General features: G+C 42.0%; 2 protein-coding genes across 5 annotated transcripts in view; one reads left to right on the top strand and one right to left on the bottom strand.

Moving 5' to 3' along the window:
- LOC123520032 (mitochondrial glutamate carrier 1-like) overlaps positions 1–12481 on the top strand; it is a 15539-nt gene extending 3058 nt beyond the window's left edge. For 2 of the 4 annotated variants that reach the window (XM_045281872.1, XM_045281875.1), the window contains exons 2-8: positions 227–285; positions 2759–2893; positions 3867–4016; positions 4377–4510; positions 5223–5417; positions 5827–5983; positions 7811–12120. In XM_045281872.1, the coding sequence (XP_045137807.1) occupies positions 227–285; positions 2759–2893; positions 3867–4016; positions 4377–4510; positions 5223–5417; positions 5827–5983; positions 7811–7952 (972 nt within the window). In that variant the 3' untranslated portion in view covers positions 7953–12120. Of the gene's footprint in view, positions 1–226; positions 286–1394; positions 1528–2758; positions 2894–3866; positions 4017–4376; positions 4511–5222; positions 5418–5826; positions 5984–7810 lie in introns of those variants that run through there. The other 2 variants (XM_045281874.1, XM_045281876.1) reach the window with 2 other exon arrangements.
- LOC123520031 (integrator complex subunit 6-like) overlaps positions 12236–16845 on the bottom strand; it is a 34087-nt gene continuing 29477 nt past the window's right edge. Inside the window, 5 exon segments of the mRNA XM_045281871.1 lie at positions 12236–14065; positions 14451–14879; positions 15220–15754; positions 16282–16374; positions 16553–16633. Coding sequence (XP_045137806.1) covers positions 13836–14065; positions 14451–14879; positions 15220–15754; positions 16282–16374; positions 16553–16633 — 1368 coding nt within the window. The 3' untranslated portion in view covers positions 12236–13835.

The following is a 16845-nucleotide window of genomic DNA, read 5'->3' as shown; positions in this document are numbered from 1 at the left end:
GTGTGGCAATAGAACAGTAACAGCCACCCTACTCCCCCTCCCCCTATCATATCATCACTCCTACCCCCCCTCCATCCCCCTCTTCCACCCCTCTTTTATTACTCTCTCATCACCACTCATCCTCCCATCCTTGCCCTCCCCATCAGTGCCCATCATCACCATCAGCATTCTTATCAGAGCATGCCAAGGTGTGTGTGTCAAGGTCAGGTGTGTTGCTGTGTTGCAGGTGGTGGCGGCGGTGGTGCAGGACAACACAACCATGGGAGACCAGCAGCCCAAGTTCAAGTGAGTGTTACTGGTGTTGTGGTGTTGTGGTGGTGTGTTATTAGTTTATTTATTTTATCTATTTCTTTTTTTTATTTGTTTTCTAATTAATTTTTTTTTTTTATTATTGTTATATGTTTAGTTTATTCATTTTTAGTATCATTTATTGTTATTATATGGGGGGTTTTTTTGTGTCATCATTATTACTGTTATTATTATTATTATTATTATTATTTATAGCACTCTTTTGCACACACACACATCCCCAAATAATATGTGTATGTATGAATGTATCAATCTATCTTCATGTCACAGTCTGTCTTTTCTACACTAATAGAATTCAAATATTTACAAACTTACAAAAATAATATGAAATAAATAAAAGAAGAAAATGAAGACGAGCTCCTCTTTTGTAGGTATTCTCCAAAAAACACACACAAATTTATATAGTAACCCATAGATTGTGATGCTATTTTACCATGTACGTACTGTGTGTGTACCTCACTTGGCACTGTGTGAATGGAGAGCAGGGAGGGAGGGGAGGAAAGGGAGATGAAGGAAGGGAGAGGAGAGAGAAAGAGAGGGGAGGGAAGTAGAGAGGGAGATGAAGGAAGGGAGAGAAAGAGAGGGAAGGGAGGTAGAGAGGGAGATGAAGGAAGGGAGAGAAAGAGAGGGAGAGGTAGACAGGGAGATGAAGGAAGGGAGAGAAAGAGGGAGGGAGAGGTGAGGGAGACAAGGAGATGGAGAGTGGAGGGAGACAGGGAAGTGAATGAGTAAGGGAGAGTACAGAGAGGGAGAGGTGAGGGAGACCAGGAGGGTGGAGGGTGGAGGCAGTAAGGGAGCTGTTGGGAGGGAGAGAGGGTGGGAGGATTGGGTAGCTAACTTGACTATAAAAAAGCCACTTGGAATGTAAACAGTGGAACATAATCTGTCAGATCTTGTACCTTGGCTGTGTTTTGAATGGTTTAGTACTCTCTCTCTCTCTCTCTCTCTCTCTCTCTCTCTCTCTCTCTCTCTCTCTCTCTCTCTCTCTCTCATCATTACCAAAAGTAGAAAAAGAGAGAGAAAACAAAGAATTACAATAGATTTCAAATAGGATTCTTAAATCTTACTTTGCATTCACCCACCAATAGATAAAGACTTGGAAGAGCAGCAGAGGAAGGGTGACACCAGCAGGGGAGAGAGAGAGAGGGGGGATATTGTTGGCTCCTGCGTCACCAAGCTTGTGTCTCGATAAATTCATGGCATTTGTCCAACATTGAGGTCTGTGTGTGTGTGTGTGTGTGTGTGTGTGTGTGTGTGTGTGTGTGTGTGTGTGTGTGTGTCATCTTGTCTTTGTCTGTCTTTCTGTATTTTTCTTTATTTTTTTTCATTTATTTTATTTTATTTATTTAGTTATTTTATTGTTTTTTGTTTATTTATCTATTTCTGTTTTATATTTTTTTATTATTTTTATTTGTTTAGTTTTGTTTATTTATTATTTCTTTTTCTTTTCTTTCTTCTTTTTTTCTTTCTTTTATTTATTTTTTTTTTTTGCAGAATACTAATAAGATTTTGGCCTTACTGCTGTGTATCTGTCTTTGTCTTCATAGCAGCAGTATTTTCATGTTGTTGGTACAGTACATAAATATTGTTGACTGACTGAAAGTTTGGCAGCACTGCAAAAAAAAAAAAAAGAAGAATGTGACAGGAGAACATTTAAACCCATCACTTGGAACACTATAGCAAAGTGAATAAGGGAAGCTGCAAGAAGCCATCGGTCCTGCACGTGGCAGTCCCGGTATGAAATGTATGTACCTTGGTTGAATTGAGACAAGGAAGCCACTACTCAAAGGATGGGCAATAGGGGGCAAGAGTACTTGAGAAAATGAAAAGTATGTGAAAGAAGAAAAGGAAAAAAGACTGCTTAGTGATGGAGAACTTAAACTATTTTGGAGAATTAGAAGTAAAAGGAAAGGAAAGATATCAGTAATGCAAGAAGAGTTCACCCTGGAGCAAGTGACACTTATGAAATAACTATAACTTTGGTGTCATTAAAATTTTAAGTTTTGAAAAAAAAAAGATTTATAAATGTCTAGAGTATATTTATTGATTATTTTTTACACTCGTTTCAGAAAACATTGCAAATAAAAGAAAAAGAATAACATAAGTAAACAGGATGGTCATAACAAAACAAACATACAAACACACTCATTCATCCCTTTCTCAGATAAACTCTGGAACTCCCTGCCTGCTTCTGTGTTTCCATCTTCCTATGACATGAACTTATTTGAGAGGGAGGTTTCTGGACATTTATCCCATTCTTTTTGGCTCACTTTTTTGGACTTGCTTGGGAACTGGCATCTAAGTGGGCCTTTTTGTTTAGTATTTTTTTTTTTTTTTTTTGCCCTTGGCTAGATTTCCCTTCATAGATTAACACACACACACACACACACACACACACACACACACTTCTCCACAGCCTGATACTCACCATTGCATCACTTCGACACAGGTTGCTGCCCAAGATCCTGAATGGAGGCATCGCGGGCATCGTGGGGGTGACGTGTGTGTTCCCGCTGGACCTTGTCAAGACGCGCCTCCAGAACCAGCAGATCGGACCCAATGGCGAACGCATGTATAATTCCATGTGAGTGTTGCCTTGGTGGTGGTGGTGCTGTGGGACTACTGGTGGATGTTGTGTCGGCTGGGCAGCTCATAAGGCAGAGTAATATGTCTTGATTGTGTTCCTGTTCAGTGTCACTAGAGCAGATCAGACTTCTCCAGAGCACCCAAGTTTCCTGCTTCATCCTCAGTCACACCTGTTACAACTTTGTCATTTTTCACTGCCAAATCAGAAATGCAGATAGCCGATTAAGGCAATGATATGTAATTCATATTTGATAACACATAGTAAACAGGATGGTCATAACAAAACAAACATACACATACCTAGAATACATAGAAATAGATAGGGAGAGGCTGGCAAGATAGTGTAGTGTGGTGGCAGTGAAAGACTGAGAAATCTTCCCTTTTAATGCTGAACTAAGTGTATGCATTGACACATCAGATTAAACACACTGCAGCAGCAACTTTCCTTTCATGACCTGCAGGTGGAAAGGCTACTGTGGTGCATGTGTGTGTGAAAGGGACAAGTCTGTACAAGTCTCTGGAGGTTAGAATTATAGGAAGGAAGAGGAGAAGGAGCTTGAAGGTGTTTCTGGGATTTGTAACTCTCCTTCCTATTAGCAAACTGGAGTGTTTCTTCAAGATTGAAAGAGATCAGAAGGTTACTTTGGTGTGTGTGTGTGTGTGTGTGTGTGTGTGGTGATCAAGATTATAAAAAAAAAAAAGAGAACTGGAAGACATTTGCTGATGAGACAAGTTACTTTGATGTGTGTGTGTGTGTGTGTGTGTGTGTGTGTGTGTGTGTGTGTGTGTGTGATGATCAAGATTATAAAAAAAAAAAACTGGAAGACATTTTCTGATGAGACAAGTTACTTTGATGTGTGTGTGTGTGTGTGTGTGTGTGTGTGTGTGTGTGTGGGCGTGAATCAAAGTAAGCAAAATGAGGAGCTTTAAGACAATTGTCAGGAATTTGTAACTCTGCCCCCTCTCCGCAGGCTGGACTGTTTCCGCAAGACCTACCGACAGGAGGGTTACTTTGGCATGTACCGTGGCTCGGGGGTGAACATTCTGCTCATCACACCAGAGAAGGCCATCAAACTCACTGCCAACGACTTTTTCCGCCATCACCTCACCACCAAAGAGGGGTGAGTGGTGGAGTGCTGGTAGGGTGGTGGTTTGCAGGCCTGTGGTGTTGAAAGTGGTGCAATGTATTGGAGAGGTGTTTTATGTGTGTGTGAAGGTGTTATGGGAAGGAATAGAAGCTGAAAGAGTGTGTAGTGACAGTGGTAGTGAGGAGGTGAAGGTACAAAAGTGTGTGTGTTTGTGGAGGGAAATGAGTTGTGGAGATTGAAAGTTATGGAAAGAGGAAATGGAAAAGTGTGGATGATGTTATAAAGGGAGGGAGAAGGAGTTTTGTGTCATTAGGGTGAGTGGTGGTGATGGTATAGATAGATAATTTATACATAGAGATACACACATTAAATTCATACACCCTACAAACACAGGAAGCTGCCCATCCAGAGGGAGATGATTGCTGGTGGTCTGGCGGGAATGTGTCAGATTGTTGTCACCACACCCATGGAGCTGCTCAAGATCCAGCTGCAGGATGCCGGGAGAGTGGCAGCGCAGGCAGTGTCCAGTAAGTGTGAGAAGTATGAGGAGACAAGGATAGAGACTGACCTGCTAGTGTGAATGTGGGCAACAGTAAGAAGTAAAGATTTATTTCAGGATATGGGAATTGAGAAAAGAAGTCTTGTTAGCATACACATATAAATCAAAGGTGTCCCCAAGAAAGAGGGAATAGCCAAGATAAGCCACACAGATCTCACATTGGCACATTCACACCCCTCTCTTACCTCTATGTATCCTGACAGTAAAGAGAAAGTACTCCTGCCCTCACTTAATAGAGATCAGCTGCTTATAATCAATAGACAGCTGGTATAGTTGAGTGAAGGATGGGACAGGGACTCAACATTTTATCCTGCCTTACTTGTGAAATAAAAGAGAGGTTAAGAGTTAGAACTATGTAAGGTGTGAATTTAGGTGAGATAGATATTACAATTCTGTTTAGCTCGAGCATACAGTCATATTTACACTTATCAACACACTCCAGCACCTCATTTAGATTCAGGTAAATTTTCTGTAAGTAGTTCAAGCATGCATTGTAATACTATACTCAACACACGCTCTCCTCCTATTAGCTGTCTTTCTCCTCACAGTCATACACTCATATGCACACATTCCCTCTTACCCATTAACTGCCTCTCTCATCCAGGTGTCAGTAATGCAACCACAATCATACATTCACACACACATATTCCCTCCTACCCATTAATTGTTTCTCCCTCCAGGTGGAGGTAATGCTGCCACTGTGCCCAAGATCTCTGCCACCTCCATCACCCTGCGTCTGCTGCGGGAGAAGGGTATCGTTGGGCTGTACAAGGGCACCGCCGCCACCATGCTGAGGGACGTCTCCTTCTCTATCGTGTACTTCCCACTGTTTGCTCATCTCAACTCCCTTGGCCCCCGCAAGTCTGACGGATCAGGTGCGTTTGTGTGCGGCGGTATACTGAGGACTTGAAGGTTTGAAAAAGTTATCCTCTTATACACACATCCACAAGAACATAAGAAATTAATGGAGGCTGCAAGAACTGTTATGCCTACACTTAATAGTCCTTGTATGAATTAATGAACGAACACATTTTTCATCTATTAATACCTTATACCCATTCTCTCACACATAGGGGAAAAAGAAATGCGAGATAAGCAATAATAATAAAGTTAACCCATTTTTTGTTTAGTAAGTTTGCATGTGCACCAGAGAAATAACATCAACACTACATTCACAAGCATTCACACACATTAATTTAAAAAACCAAGACATGCCTCCAAAAATTTAAGATGAACACAGCTTCTTACCACTAAAGACACTCACTGTTCTTCTATTCATTGCAGGGGAGGCAGTGTTCTGGTGTTCCTTCCTGTCTGGCTGTGCTGCGGGCTCCCTGGCAGCGCTGGCAGTGAACCCCTTTGATGTGGTGAAGACGCGCCTGCAGCTGTTGACCAAAGGCAGCAACGACACCCAGTATCGAGGGATTGCACACGCCATTCTGTGAGTGTGACAGCAACTGGGAGGGACAGAAAGTATGGTTGTGTTTTTTTTTTTTTTTTTTTTTTTTACATTACAAGGGCACTGGCCAAGGGAAAACAGTGTTGGAAAAAAAAAAATCCCGCTGGTTGCCAGGCCCTGTTAAAAGGAAAGTAGAAAGAGAAAAAACAAAAAAATCTAAAAGGAGGGTCCAGTTAACGTAAGAGGTGTCTTGACACTCCTCTTTTGAAAGAGTTTAAGTCATAGGCAGGTGGAAATACAGACACAGGTAGAGAGTTCCAGAGTTTACCAGTGTAGGGAATGAAGGAGTGAAGATACTGGTTAACTCTTGCATTAGGAAGATGGACAGAATAGGGATGAGAAGAAGTAGAGAGTCTTGTGCAGCGAGGCCGCAGGAGGGGGGAAGGCATGCATGTGTGTGTGTTTGTGTGTATTTACCTATTTGTGATTTACAGGGCCCGAGCTTGGCTCTTTATTTCCTGTCTCTTTGTCCACATTTATCAAATTTGTCCTTCATCTGACTGACACTCGCCGCACACACCACCTCTGTACTCAGTGTGTTCCATTTGTCAATGTCACAATATGGGAAGCTATACTTCTTGACATCTCCCATACAAATGTCCTTTTGTATTTTCGTTGGGTGTCCTCTCAGTTGATTGTTGCAAGACATCCTTATCAAGTCTTCTCTATCTGGGATATCTATTCCATTTACTATTTTATACATTGTTATCATATCTCCCCTCTCTCTTCTTTCTTCTAACATGGGTAAATCCAATCTTCTTAATCTCTCCTCATACGGCACCTCCTTAAAACCTGGTATCATCCTCATTCCCAACCGCTGCACTCTTTCTAGTTTCTTCACGTGTTCCTTCATACATGTGGTAACCATATCGCCGCTGCATATTCCAACTGAGGTTTAATTAAGATGGTTAATATTTTCTTTATCATATTCTCATCCAAGTACTAGTTGAATGAGAAGTGTGTGTGTGTGTGTGTGTGTGTGTGTGTGTGTGTGTGTGTGTGTGTGTGTGTGTGTGTGTGTGTGTGTATTTACCTAGTGTCCTGTCCCCATGTCTTCATTTATCCAATTTTTCCTTAAAGTGTGTGTGTGTGTGTGTGTGTGTGTGTGTGTGTGTGTGTGTGTGTGTGTGTGTGTGTGTGTGTTCACTGTTTGTTTGATCTGCTGCAGTCTCTGACGAGACAGCCAGACGTTACCCTACGGAGCGAGCTCAGAGCTCATTATTTCCGATCTTGGGATAGGTCTGAGACCAGGCACACACCACACACCGGGACAACAAGGTCACAACTCCTCGATTTACATCCCGTACCTACTCACTGCTAGGTGAACAGGGGCTACACGTGAAAGGAGACACACCCAAATATCTCCACCCGGCTGGGGAATCGAACCCCGGTCATCTGGCTTGTGAAGCCAGCGCTCTAACCACTGAGCTACCGGGCCGTGTGTGTGTGTGTGTGTGTGTTTGGAGCAACTGTTCATCTTTCATCTCGGTGAATTGTAAGTCTTTGTCAGGAAACACACAGTGAACCTCCATTAGCTTGGCTGTGGTTATAGTAGAGCCAGTGGTCTCAGTACTAAACCAGTTCACTACACTTAATTTAAATTGTTTTTTTTTTTAGATTTCTTTAGGAGATGAAGTATTCACACATCATTATCACTTTTATACCCATTGCTTTTTTGTCCTCTTTTTCGTCCTCCTCCTTTTGTTCTTTGTCTTGCTCATCTCTCACCACACATTAACTCAAAATGCTCTGCTGTTCACATCACCTTAAATGCTTCTGTCATTTCACAAGCCACACCCTCCTTCACAGCACAATCCTGAGGGTGGAAGGACCAAGGGCATTCTTCAAGGGTGGCGCCTGCAGGATGATCGTCATTGCCCCGCTGTTTGGCATTGCCCAGATGGTGTACTACTTTGGTGTGGGGGAGGCCATCCTGGGGTACAAGAAGTGAGAAGGACGCACAGTCAGCAGCACCAGCCACAGGAAGGAGGAGCTAAGTTGTCGCTGCCCTACAGGACTCCCGACAGTGCTGTGAAGGACAAGAGGGCAGGCAGGGTGTTGGGGGTGTTGTGGGGATGGTGGCACAGTAGTTGTACATTCTTTGTGGTGCACTAGGGAGCAGCAACAGGTATACTAGTAATGTAGGGAAGGAGTTTTGGGAAGACTCAGTTTGTCCATATTGTTTTTGACTGCCATATGTACAGTGATGAGTTTTATTTAGTATTTTTCTATTTTATTTTTACACTTGAGTAGCATATAAAAAGTATTTAACTCATAAGTTCCCTTCTTTAATAGATTCCTGTCTTTTTATTCTACATAATTACAAGAAAATATTTAGAGTAGGTTTTATAAGCAGAGGATAATATGCTTCATACAGTATTAAGTAGAACGGTTCAACTCTTTTACTAATAACCACATCAAAATTCAACATTTACCTTCAACACTCTTCAGTAGCAATATTATCACACTAACTTAACTGCTTGGCACAAGAGTAAAACGTGTTAGGGCCAGTGACACTATAAACATTAGCAGCTGTGGAGTGTAGCAAGACTGCCAAATGTCCTGTGGGTTAGCCTGGCCTGGGGTGAGAGGTAGGGGAGGCAGAGATGTGTACCAAACATTCCTGTCAAGCTTGATTTGCACAGAGGCAGTGTTTCCCTCTCCACATGCTGCAGTGATTCCAAAGCATGTAAATAGTGGCTTATCAAGGCTGAAGTATGTGTGTGAGTGTGTTGAGAGAGAAACTAAAATGTACACCAGATATATTTTCATTTGAGACACTTGGATATTAAGCCAAGTCAAAACACCCTCTTCCTTCTCCTGCTCCTCGTGTGATCCTTGAGTGCCAGCCTAGAGGTGCCGTGAGTCTGTTCTTTCCTGTGTGTTGTTCCCAGTAGCTCTCTCCTCACCATTCTTCATGCAGAATCCCAACTGTAGTACAAATAGGCTGTCCCTCTAGTGAAGGTCCCGGAGTGCTGGTGTGTGTGTGTGTCTGGGAGAGCCTGGTAAGGTGTGGACTGTGAAGCATTACCACTAAGCTCTCTAATCTGGCTGTTACAAGAGTGTGTGACATTGGGACTGGCATAGTTAGATTAAGATTATCGTGGATTCCTCATGGTGAAAATTTGTTTTTCATTAAAAATCTTGAATTTAAAGTGTGAAGGAATGCTTGCGAATCAATGGATGTATGCTTGTTAGCCTGAGGTATAAGTATTCCTTGCTTTCTCGTTTCATATCTAAAATTATTCATTAATCAGGAAAGACATTATAAAGACTTACAATTTATAATAACAATCTTTTCCGACATGTACTGAGAGCAACAAGAAAAGTCATTAGAATGTTCCACGGGAAATCCCACATACAGGCCACTCCCAGACCCTCCCTGCACACTCTGAGCCTCTCTTAGGACTACAAGGCAATACATACGTCTCTCCGATGGTCCACAGAAGCCCTCCACTGAGCCAGTCATCCAAATTGTGTTCTGAGTCGCTGCTTTTCATGTTTTGATTGTCTCCTCCTCAGTATTCTGGTACAAATTAATATTTTTTTCACTGTTGGGTTTTTTATAGTTTATGTACATTAGTAATGAGGTGGAAGAAGATAGTAGTACTTGTGTACATAGTGTTTAGGTCTTTACATTTCTGTAGTTGTTACGTTGGCCATGAAAAGTTTTTAAAATTTGTTAAGTCCTTCTGGTTCCTCTTCCTCTTTTCCTTTGTTGTTATTGTCTATCTTGTGCAATAGTTAAATCATAGTTTGTTTACAATCTACAGACCAGAAGGTCACATGCTATTGTGTGTGTGAAAGCATTCTTTATCTGTGGACTGATTTATACATCAGAGATCTGGCACTCAGAATAATACTGAGGTCTGTGTGGATGTTTCAACAAGTACTCAGTATTGATTTACTACCTGCCATATCAAAGTGATCATCCACACTCAATGTTTCCTAGTTGCCCCATCACATATATATATATACCTGTAGGCTTGTGTTGCGTAGGTGTGCCATAGCCTGTGTTACCAAGCATTTAGATCAGTGCTGTGACAAGTGCCTCATCTGTACTCAGTGCAGCCCACTTGGGTCAGTGTGTTAAAAGTACTGTAAGTCTGCACACCAGGAATACATAAAGGTTGGTGTATCCAACACTTGATGCAGGCATTGTATTATCACTCATTGGAAGTCTGAAACCTGTTCATAGACAGTACACCACCCACAGCTAAGACCAACTGTTGCTGGCTTTCAGTAGCACAGTTTGCCTTGTGGTAGTGCGGCAGGTGGTCCTAAGGTGCTGCCACACTGCACTGTTCTGGTGTGCTGCAGGGACACTGCTGCTGCCAGTCCTGTTCCTGCAGGCAAGGTCAAACTGCTACAACACATTTTAAAAATAACATGTTAATATACTATGATAAGTATTCTCAATAGTACAGTTTAAGTATTCTATAAGCATCAGAGTGCAGTTAATAATACATATATGTATTATACTCATATTAAAAATATTTTCTTATAGCCAAACAAAAATTTTGTGGCTTTTAACAAATTACTTGCACTTGTTACTTTGGCACTTCCTCACAGCACTTACTGTGATGCCACGTGAGTAGCTTAAGGGATCGTAGAGCTGACTGGAGCTGGCAAAGGCTGCACTAGTGAGATGTTTATCCATAAAGATGTTGCAGACACAGTAGAAGGTAACTAGTGATGTTTGGATGTGTAGGTGAATACATTGTTGTACAGTGTTGTACATCTATGTTCATACATAGTTCATATAAGAATGTGGTTGTGACAATAATTTACTGTATTCACTGATGGGTTGGAAGGCCATGAAGGAATTAGTAGCAGCACAAGACACAAGATGCCTGGGATGGAACTGGGATGCTGAGGATTGATCCAAGCTTCTTTGTGCTTTACACTGTAACTGATGATATTAGTGTTTATTCATACTTTACTGCAGTCAGGTTATGCTCTTTCAGAAATTTGCAAATCTTGATATTTAACAGCAGACTTGTCCCACAGCCACACTTGCACGCTGTGCTGTGCACACGCTTTGCTTGTTTATTAATGACAAAACTGGTTATTCCTCTTCCTGCATGATTGGAGGGAAAATCCAATGATATTTTCTATAGGTCTTGTAACACTGAGTGCAGTGCATTAGGTGGTTTATTTTTCTTGGCAAAAGTAGCATTGAAGGCAGCTTCGAATGCTTCTTGCTGTGATGGCAAGTGCTTCCTTTGTGGCAACATTTAGTTCTTCCATCAATAATGGTGTTACTCAAACACTTTACTCTTTTTAAGTTTGGAATGTGTATGTATAAATGTGCCTTTCATGGGTATTTTGCTTGTAGTCTTCCACACATAATCTTGCACCTTGCCAGTGCTACAGTTATACAATATGTAAAGTTTTGTTGTAATTAATGCCCATAGACATGTTGTTCATGTCGCAAGCCTTTACCTTTACATTGCCAGTATTTTCCTGCTGCATGAATGTAGTAAATGAAGTGCATCACATTGTGTGTGACTTGTCAGCAGGTGTTCACTTCTAAAAAAAATTAAATGTTTGTACACCAAAAAACAAATGTAACATTAATCTCAAAGTTCTCAGGGGAGGCATTCCTGTGCCCTCAACAATTCAGTCTGTTCACATGTAATGCATCACTGGAAATTAATACAGTATGTATTTATAATCCAGAATAGAATTGTACATAGAATTGTACCATTAAATGTAAACATTTCTTACCACATATGTTGAATTTAAGAATTTTGGATTTACACATTCTATTAGCTCCAGGCAATGTATGACTGCTATTGAAAGAGGAAAGGTGCAGCAAGGAAAGTGTACATCATGCTCACAATATGATTTGATTACTTTCTCACTACTAGTGCTAAAGCAGCTCAATGTTTCATTTTGTAAGTATGATTATGCCAACTTTTAAAATAATATTCGTAACTAATAGATAATTTATCATTTCTGTTCAGCATCATTTGAACAAGTAGTCATGCACTGTGTAGCTAAGTGTTCTTGTAATCAGGGATGTGTGTCCTTTGCCTTGGGTGATCAGCAGATGGATGTCTTTTCTGAAATATTTCATGATGTAAATAGTGAAGTAATAAAGTGAACACAAAATACATATAAAAATTTAAAATGCCTTAGCTTCCTTTGAGGTATTAGCTCATCAGCTCAGCAGACAATACAACTCTCCCCCCAACAACTGCCCTGAGGAAGGAACAATGGAGTGACACATTGAGGTTCAACTGTATTTGCATATATAAAATATAAATATACACAATATTTACAAAACGATCACAAAGCAAATGTTTGTCATGTGACTGTACACGGTTGTCATCCACTTGGGAGTGAAGCTTTATGAAGGTCTTGGTTGAAAATGCAACATTTGGCAATTGATCAGTTGTCAGGCTACAATGTAAGTTCAGTAATGTCCACTGACTAGAGTTATGTTCTCTATTAAAAAAATAATGCAGAAGTCAATATCCAATCTTTCCTTCCAGAATACCTCTTTATATGTAAAAATAGGAGATTTACAAGTTAAGGGGCTACAGAAATCATGTCCTATGTAGCAAAAATACTCCAGATTGATTATTTGAGGCATAGTGGTTACATTCCTCTGCCTGCCAGCCAACAGCCAGTTAGCCAGCATCCACCACACAACAGGAAGTCAGCACCTGCCTGCAAGACCTATCAGGCCCACCACACACTGCTGTCCTCTCCCTCAGGCTTGCATAACTCAAAGCCTATTAAACAACACCACTGGCACAAGCAATTCTGGAATAACTCTCATCCATCTGTCTCATGAATGCTGCAGTGTTCATATTCACTCAAGTGCCCATTAATGAGCATTTTTCATTTGGTCTGAGTACACACACACACACACACACACACACACACACACACACACACACACACACACATGGAGCAGTTTCCACCACAGTTCATGTGTTACTTTCTGGCCACATTCATCGTCTTGATTGCTTTCCTTTGTACATTACTACTGTATGCTGGTTCATCATTCACACAAATTAGAAAAAAATCCCATAACTTATAAATCTCAAATTTTCTTTACCTTAAAAAAGAAAAAAAAATTAAGAGCATTTTGTCATGTATCATTCATTATCTTCCATTGGTAATGCCACTCTCTATCTCTGGCCTAATATTACACATCCAGAACATACAAAAAAAACACTGGGTAGGTCCTGATGGAAGGGATTAAAACCTGCAAGTATGAATAATAATAAAATTAATTTAAACAAGTAACAGTATTTTGGTCATATAAAAGTACTGTATCATGATATATCAATTCCAGCAATGAATAAGATCAACACTAAGCAAGCCACTCAGACTCCTGACACAGATCCTCAACTCCTCTCTATCCTGATGTTATGTGCTATCATGTCATAACATATATAGAGGTTTTCTGTGCCACATTTACACATGATGCAGGAAACCAACAGCAGGAACACCTTGCTGCAGATGTGTGGTCTTCCAATTTCAATTACAGTACATAAAACATCACTTCAACTCAAATGTGGCCATGGCAGTGAATGTGCACAAAATGTAATGTACCTTCCAGAATAGTAAGTATTTTCAGACATTGCCTGACTTTTTGCATTCAGTTTTTTGGTGAATAAGATGCACTCCTCTCTATCCAACAGTGTGCCACTTACTCTCTCTGGCAGAGAGACCACCAGAGCTATGTACTTATTAAGTCACTTTCCTCACTGTCTGTGAGTCATCTGGAAAAATGCATCGCACAGAACACTGCACAGTTGCCCTCCTCTCATTGTACTATTCCACACACTCAACATTGGCTTTGAGCACACCACTCTTATCTACTGTGGCCGTTAACTCTCACACTGGCCCGAGTTGCTGCCGCTGCCGCTGCTGCCACACCTCCCTTCTCTGAGGTCATCATGGAATCTAGGAACTGAGTGAGGAGTTTCACCAGAGAGTGCCGCTTGAATCTGCCTGCCTCATGCACCACCTCCTTCACCATCCTGAGCCGGGACTCGTAGGAACCCTGCACCGTGTTCAGCTGGTCAAACAGTGACCGGAAGTCTGAAAGGAAGCACAGAGACACATGAGGTGACTATGGTCCAGATGTATGGCACTTCATCTATCTATATACCAGTGGCCCAGATCAAGCATTACTCACTGATACACAAATCATAGCCTCTTAGACTCATCAGTCCCAGGTGGAATGGGACAGTCTTGCGGTCCACCCTACTACACCTCAGGAACTTTGCATGGCACAATTCTCTAAATACTGACATAGCAACAGCTGACATACACTGCTTTACTCCAGCCCCTCGTAATGGGTGTTTTCTATCCAACATTTAATTTGCAATTGAAAAATTTTTTGCAATCATCCTAAATTCCTTCCATCTTTCCTCCCACCCCTCCATGCAGACACCCAGCACACCTAGCACAAGGAAAGCCTCACCTCTGCCAGGCTTCTTCACCAGCTTGAAGCATTTCATTTTCAACTCCTTGTTGTAGGTCTTGGTAGCCTGCGTGTCAGATGGCGGTGCTGCAGCGGTGGCGGTAGTGACGATAGGGGTTGCCGGACTGGTGGTGGTGGTGGTTGTGGTACTAGTGGTTATTATAGTAGTTGCAGCAGTAGTAGAAGTGGTGGAGGTGGTGGTCATAGTAGTGAGAGTACTAGTGGTGGTGGTAGGTCCTCTCCTCTGTTCAGTAGGGGGCAAAACACCATTCTTCTCCAATGGCAGCTCCTCGCTTGGGGGCTCCGGGGGCGGTGTGAGGCTCGGGGGCGGGGGAAGGGTCTCAAACTCAGCATCATATATTTCTAGGCTGCTGGTGCTGCTCTGGCTCACCTCTTCATCTCGCAAGGAGGGTGGTGGTGGAATGACATCTGGGTGTGAGCAGATGAGGGAAATTAAGGTTTTGTAGACACAGCCACTTGAAGACTCCACCTTATTCTTTCTACGTGAAGATTTAAAGTTACTGATATAAAATGAATTACAGCAATACACATACGGGATGGAATGCCACAAGATATGTAAGTGCAGATTAAATATACAAACAAAACAAAAAATTGAATAACAATACATAAACTCAAAATAACAAAAAATTCAATAACAATACATAAACTCAAAGTAACAGACAATCACTATCAAATAAATAAAACATGCCAATGACATTAATCAAGTCAGGAGACAATGACAAGAGAAATCATTGTGTGAGAGCCTCACCTCCATTCAGCATGGGGTGGCTGTCGGCCGGCAGCGGGTGCAGTCGCTCTTCCACGGGTGCCGGGGAGGCTGGGATGGCGGGATTCGGGGAGCCGGGTGGGGACACACTGGGGATGCCAGGGGAATAGCTGGCATTGGGGGGAGGTGCCACAGCATAGCATGCCCCCGGCTGAAAAACTGGCGTGTCGGGTCTCTCGGGTCTTGGGGGAATGGGGGACAGTTCTGGCCGGGGCTCCACCCGTTCTTCCATCCTTGGGGGCAAGGGGGAGTCCATGGGGCAAGGGGATGGGATAGGGGAGGGACAAGGACTAGAGCTGGGGGTGGAGGCAGGGCTGGTGCTGGGGGTGGAGCTGGGGCTCTTCCTGACCCGCTGCAGGGTGAAGTCATGGGGCAGTGGTCCACGCCGCCGTTTGTTGGGCCGTCCCACGGGCACCTGTGCTTCGGCCGGCCGTTTGGACCCCCGACCGCTCCCACTGTTGGCACCACCGGCCCCCATCAGGTCCACATCTGCCTCGTCCACCATCATCGACATCTTCTGTGTGGGAGGAAGGGCAAAGTGGTTGTCCTGCACATGAAATTATCCAAGACAGACAAGCACTGAAGCTTGAGGGAATGTAATGCTTTTTAAAAGTGTGCAAGGAATTGATGCAGAATGCATGGGATGAGTAAGGCTAATAACAAAAAGAAAAAACAAAAATATTGGAATGCATGGACAAGACAATCTAATGAAGAACATGAGAAGATTTATCATCTTTGTGATATTCCTGACACACTTGCATCAAACCCTTTAACATCACTATGAACACATCTCAACTAAAGCTTGATGACGCTTATTATAATTCATATATAGTAAGACATGGCAAACCAATAACTTAGTGAAAAGTTTTTTTTTCCAGCTTGTTTATTTAGACATTTACATTCTTCAGTGAAAAAACTTATCTTTTATGAATACTTTCCACACCACATCATCAGGCCAAACAACCAAAGAACTGTGTATTTACTAATCACACTGCATGAAAGGTGGTGCTGGGAATCTAAACACAGAGAACTGAAGACACTCACTTTGTCTATCTTGAAGGGGTTGCCAAACATATGCTGCCTGACAGGCGTTGACTCAATCTCCCTCAGAGGTGGTGTCATCTTCTTCAGGTAATCCTACGAGAGGAGGAAGAGAGAAATGATAAAATATTGTTTTAATGAATCATCTACTCCATTATATATTATGACAACAGACACCAAAGTACAGTAAGACACTGACTTTACAATTCCTGAACTGGAATTTCAAGTTAATCCATTAAACCCTCCAAGTTCTATTCAAAATAAACTCACATACCTGGTAGTTGCCCATTTGGCTAATAGGGCGACAGTGGAGCTGGTCAAGGTCTCGGTCTGTGAGAAGGAGCGTCAGGGAGGACTGCAGGCAAGGAATAAGAAGTGTTACTATGTCTTCCTGGGAGGGAAATGCATACACTGCAAACATCCTGAGACTGACAGAGGTACAGTATATAAACATTTCCTAGGATAAGATACATGCAATACAAACAACTGAAATGTGCACAAATATATAATTACTGATAAGTAACCAGACTGGAGGCAATCAATAGAGTCCAAGTACATAAAAGTTAA

This window comes from Portunus trituberculatus, chromosome 46 (genome assembly GCF_017591435.1).
Source record: "Portunus trituberculatus isolate SZX2019 chromosome 46, ASM1759143v1, whole genome shotgun sequence".
NCBI classification, from domain to species: domain Eukaryota; kingdom Metazoa; phylum Arthropoda; class Malacostraca; order Decapoda; family Portunidae; genus Portunus; species Portunus trituberculatus.
Note: the sequence above shows the minus strand (reverse complement) of the source record. Positions and strands in the feature narration are given on the sequence as shown.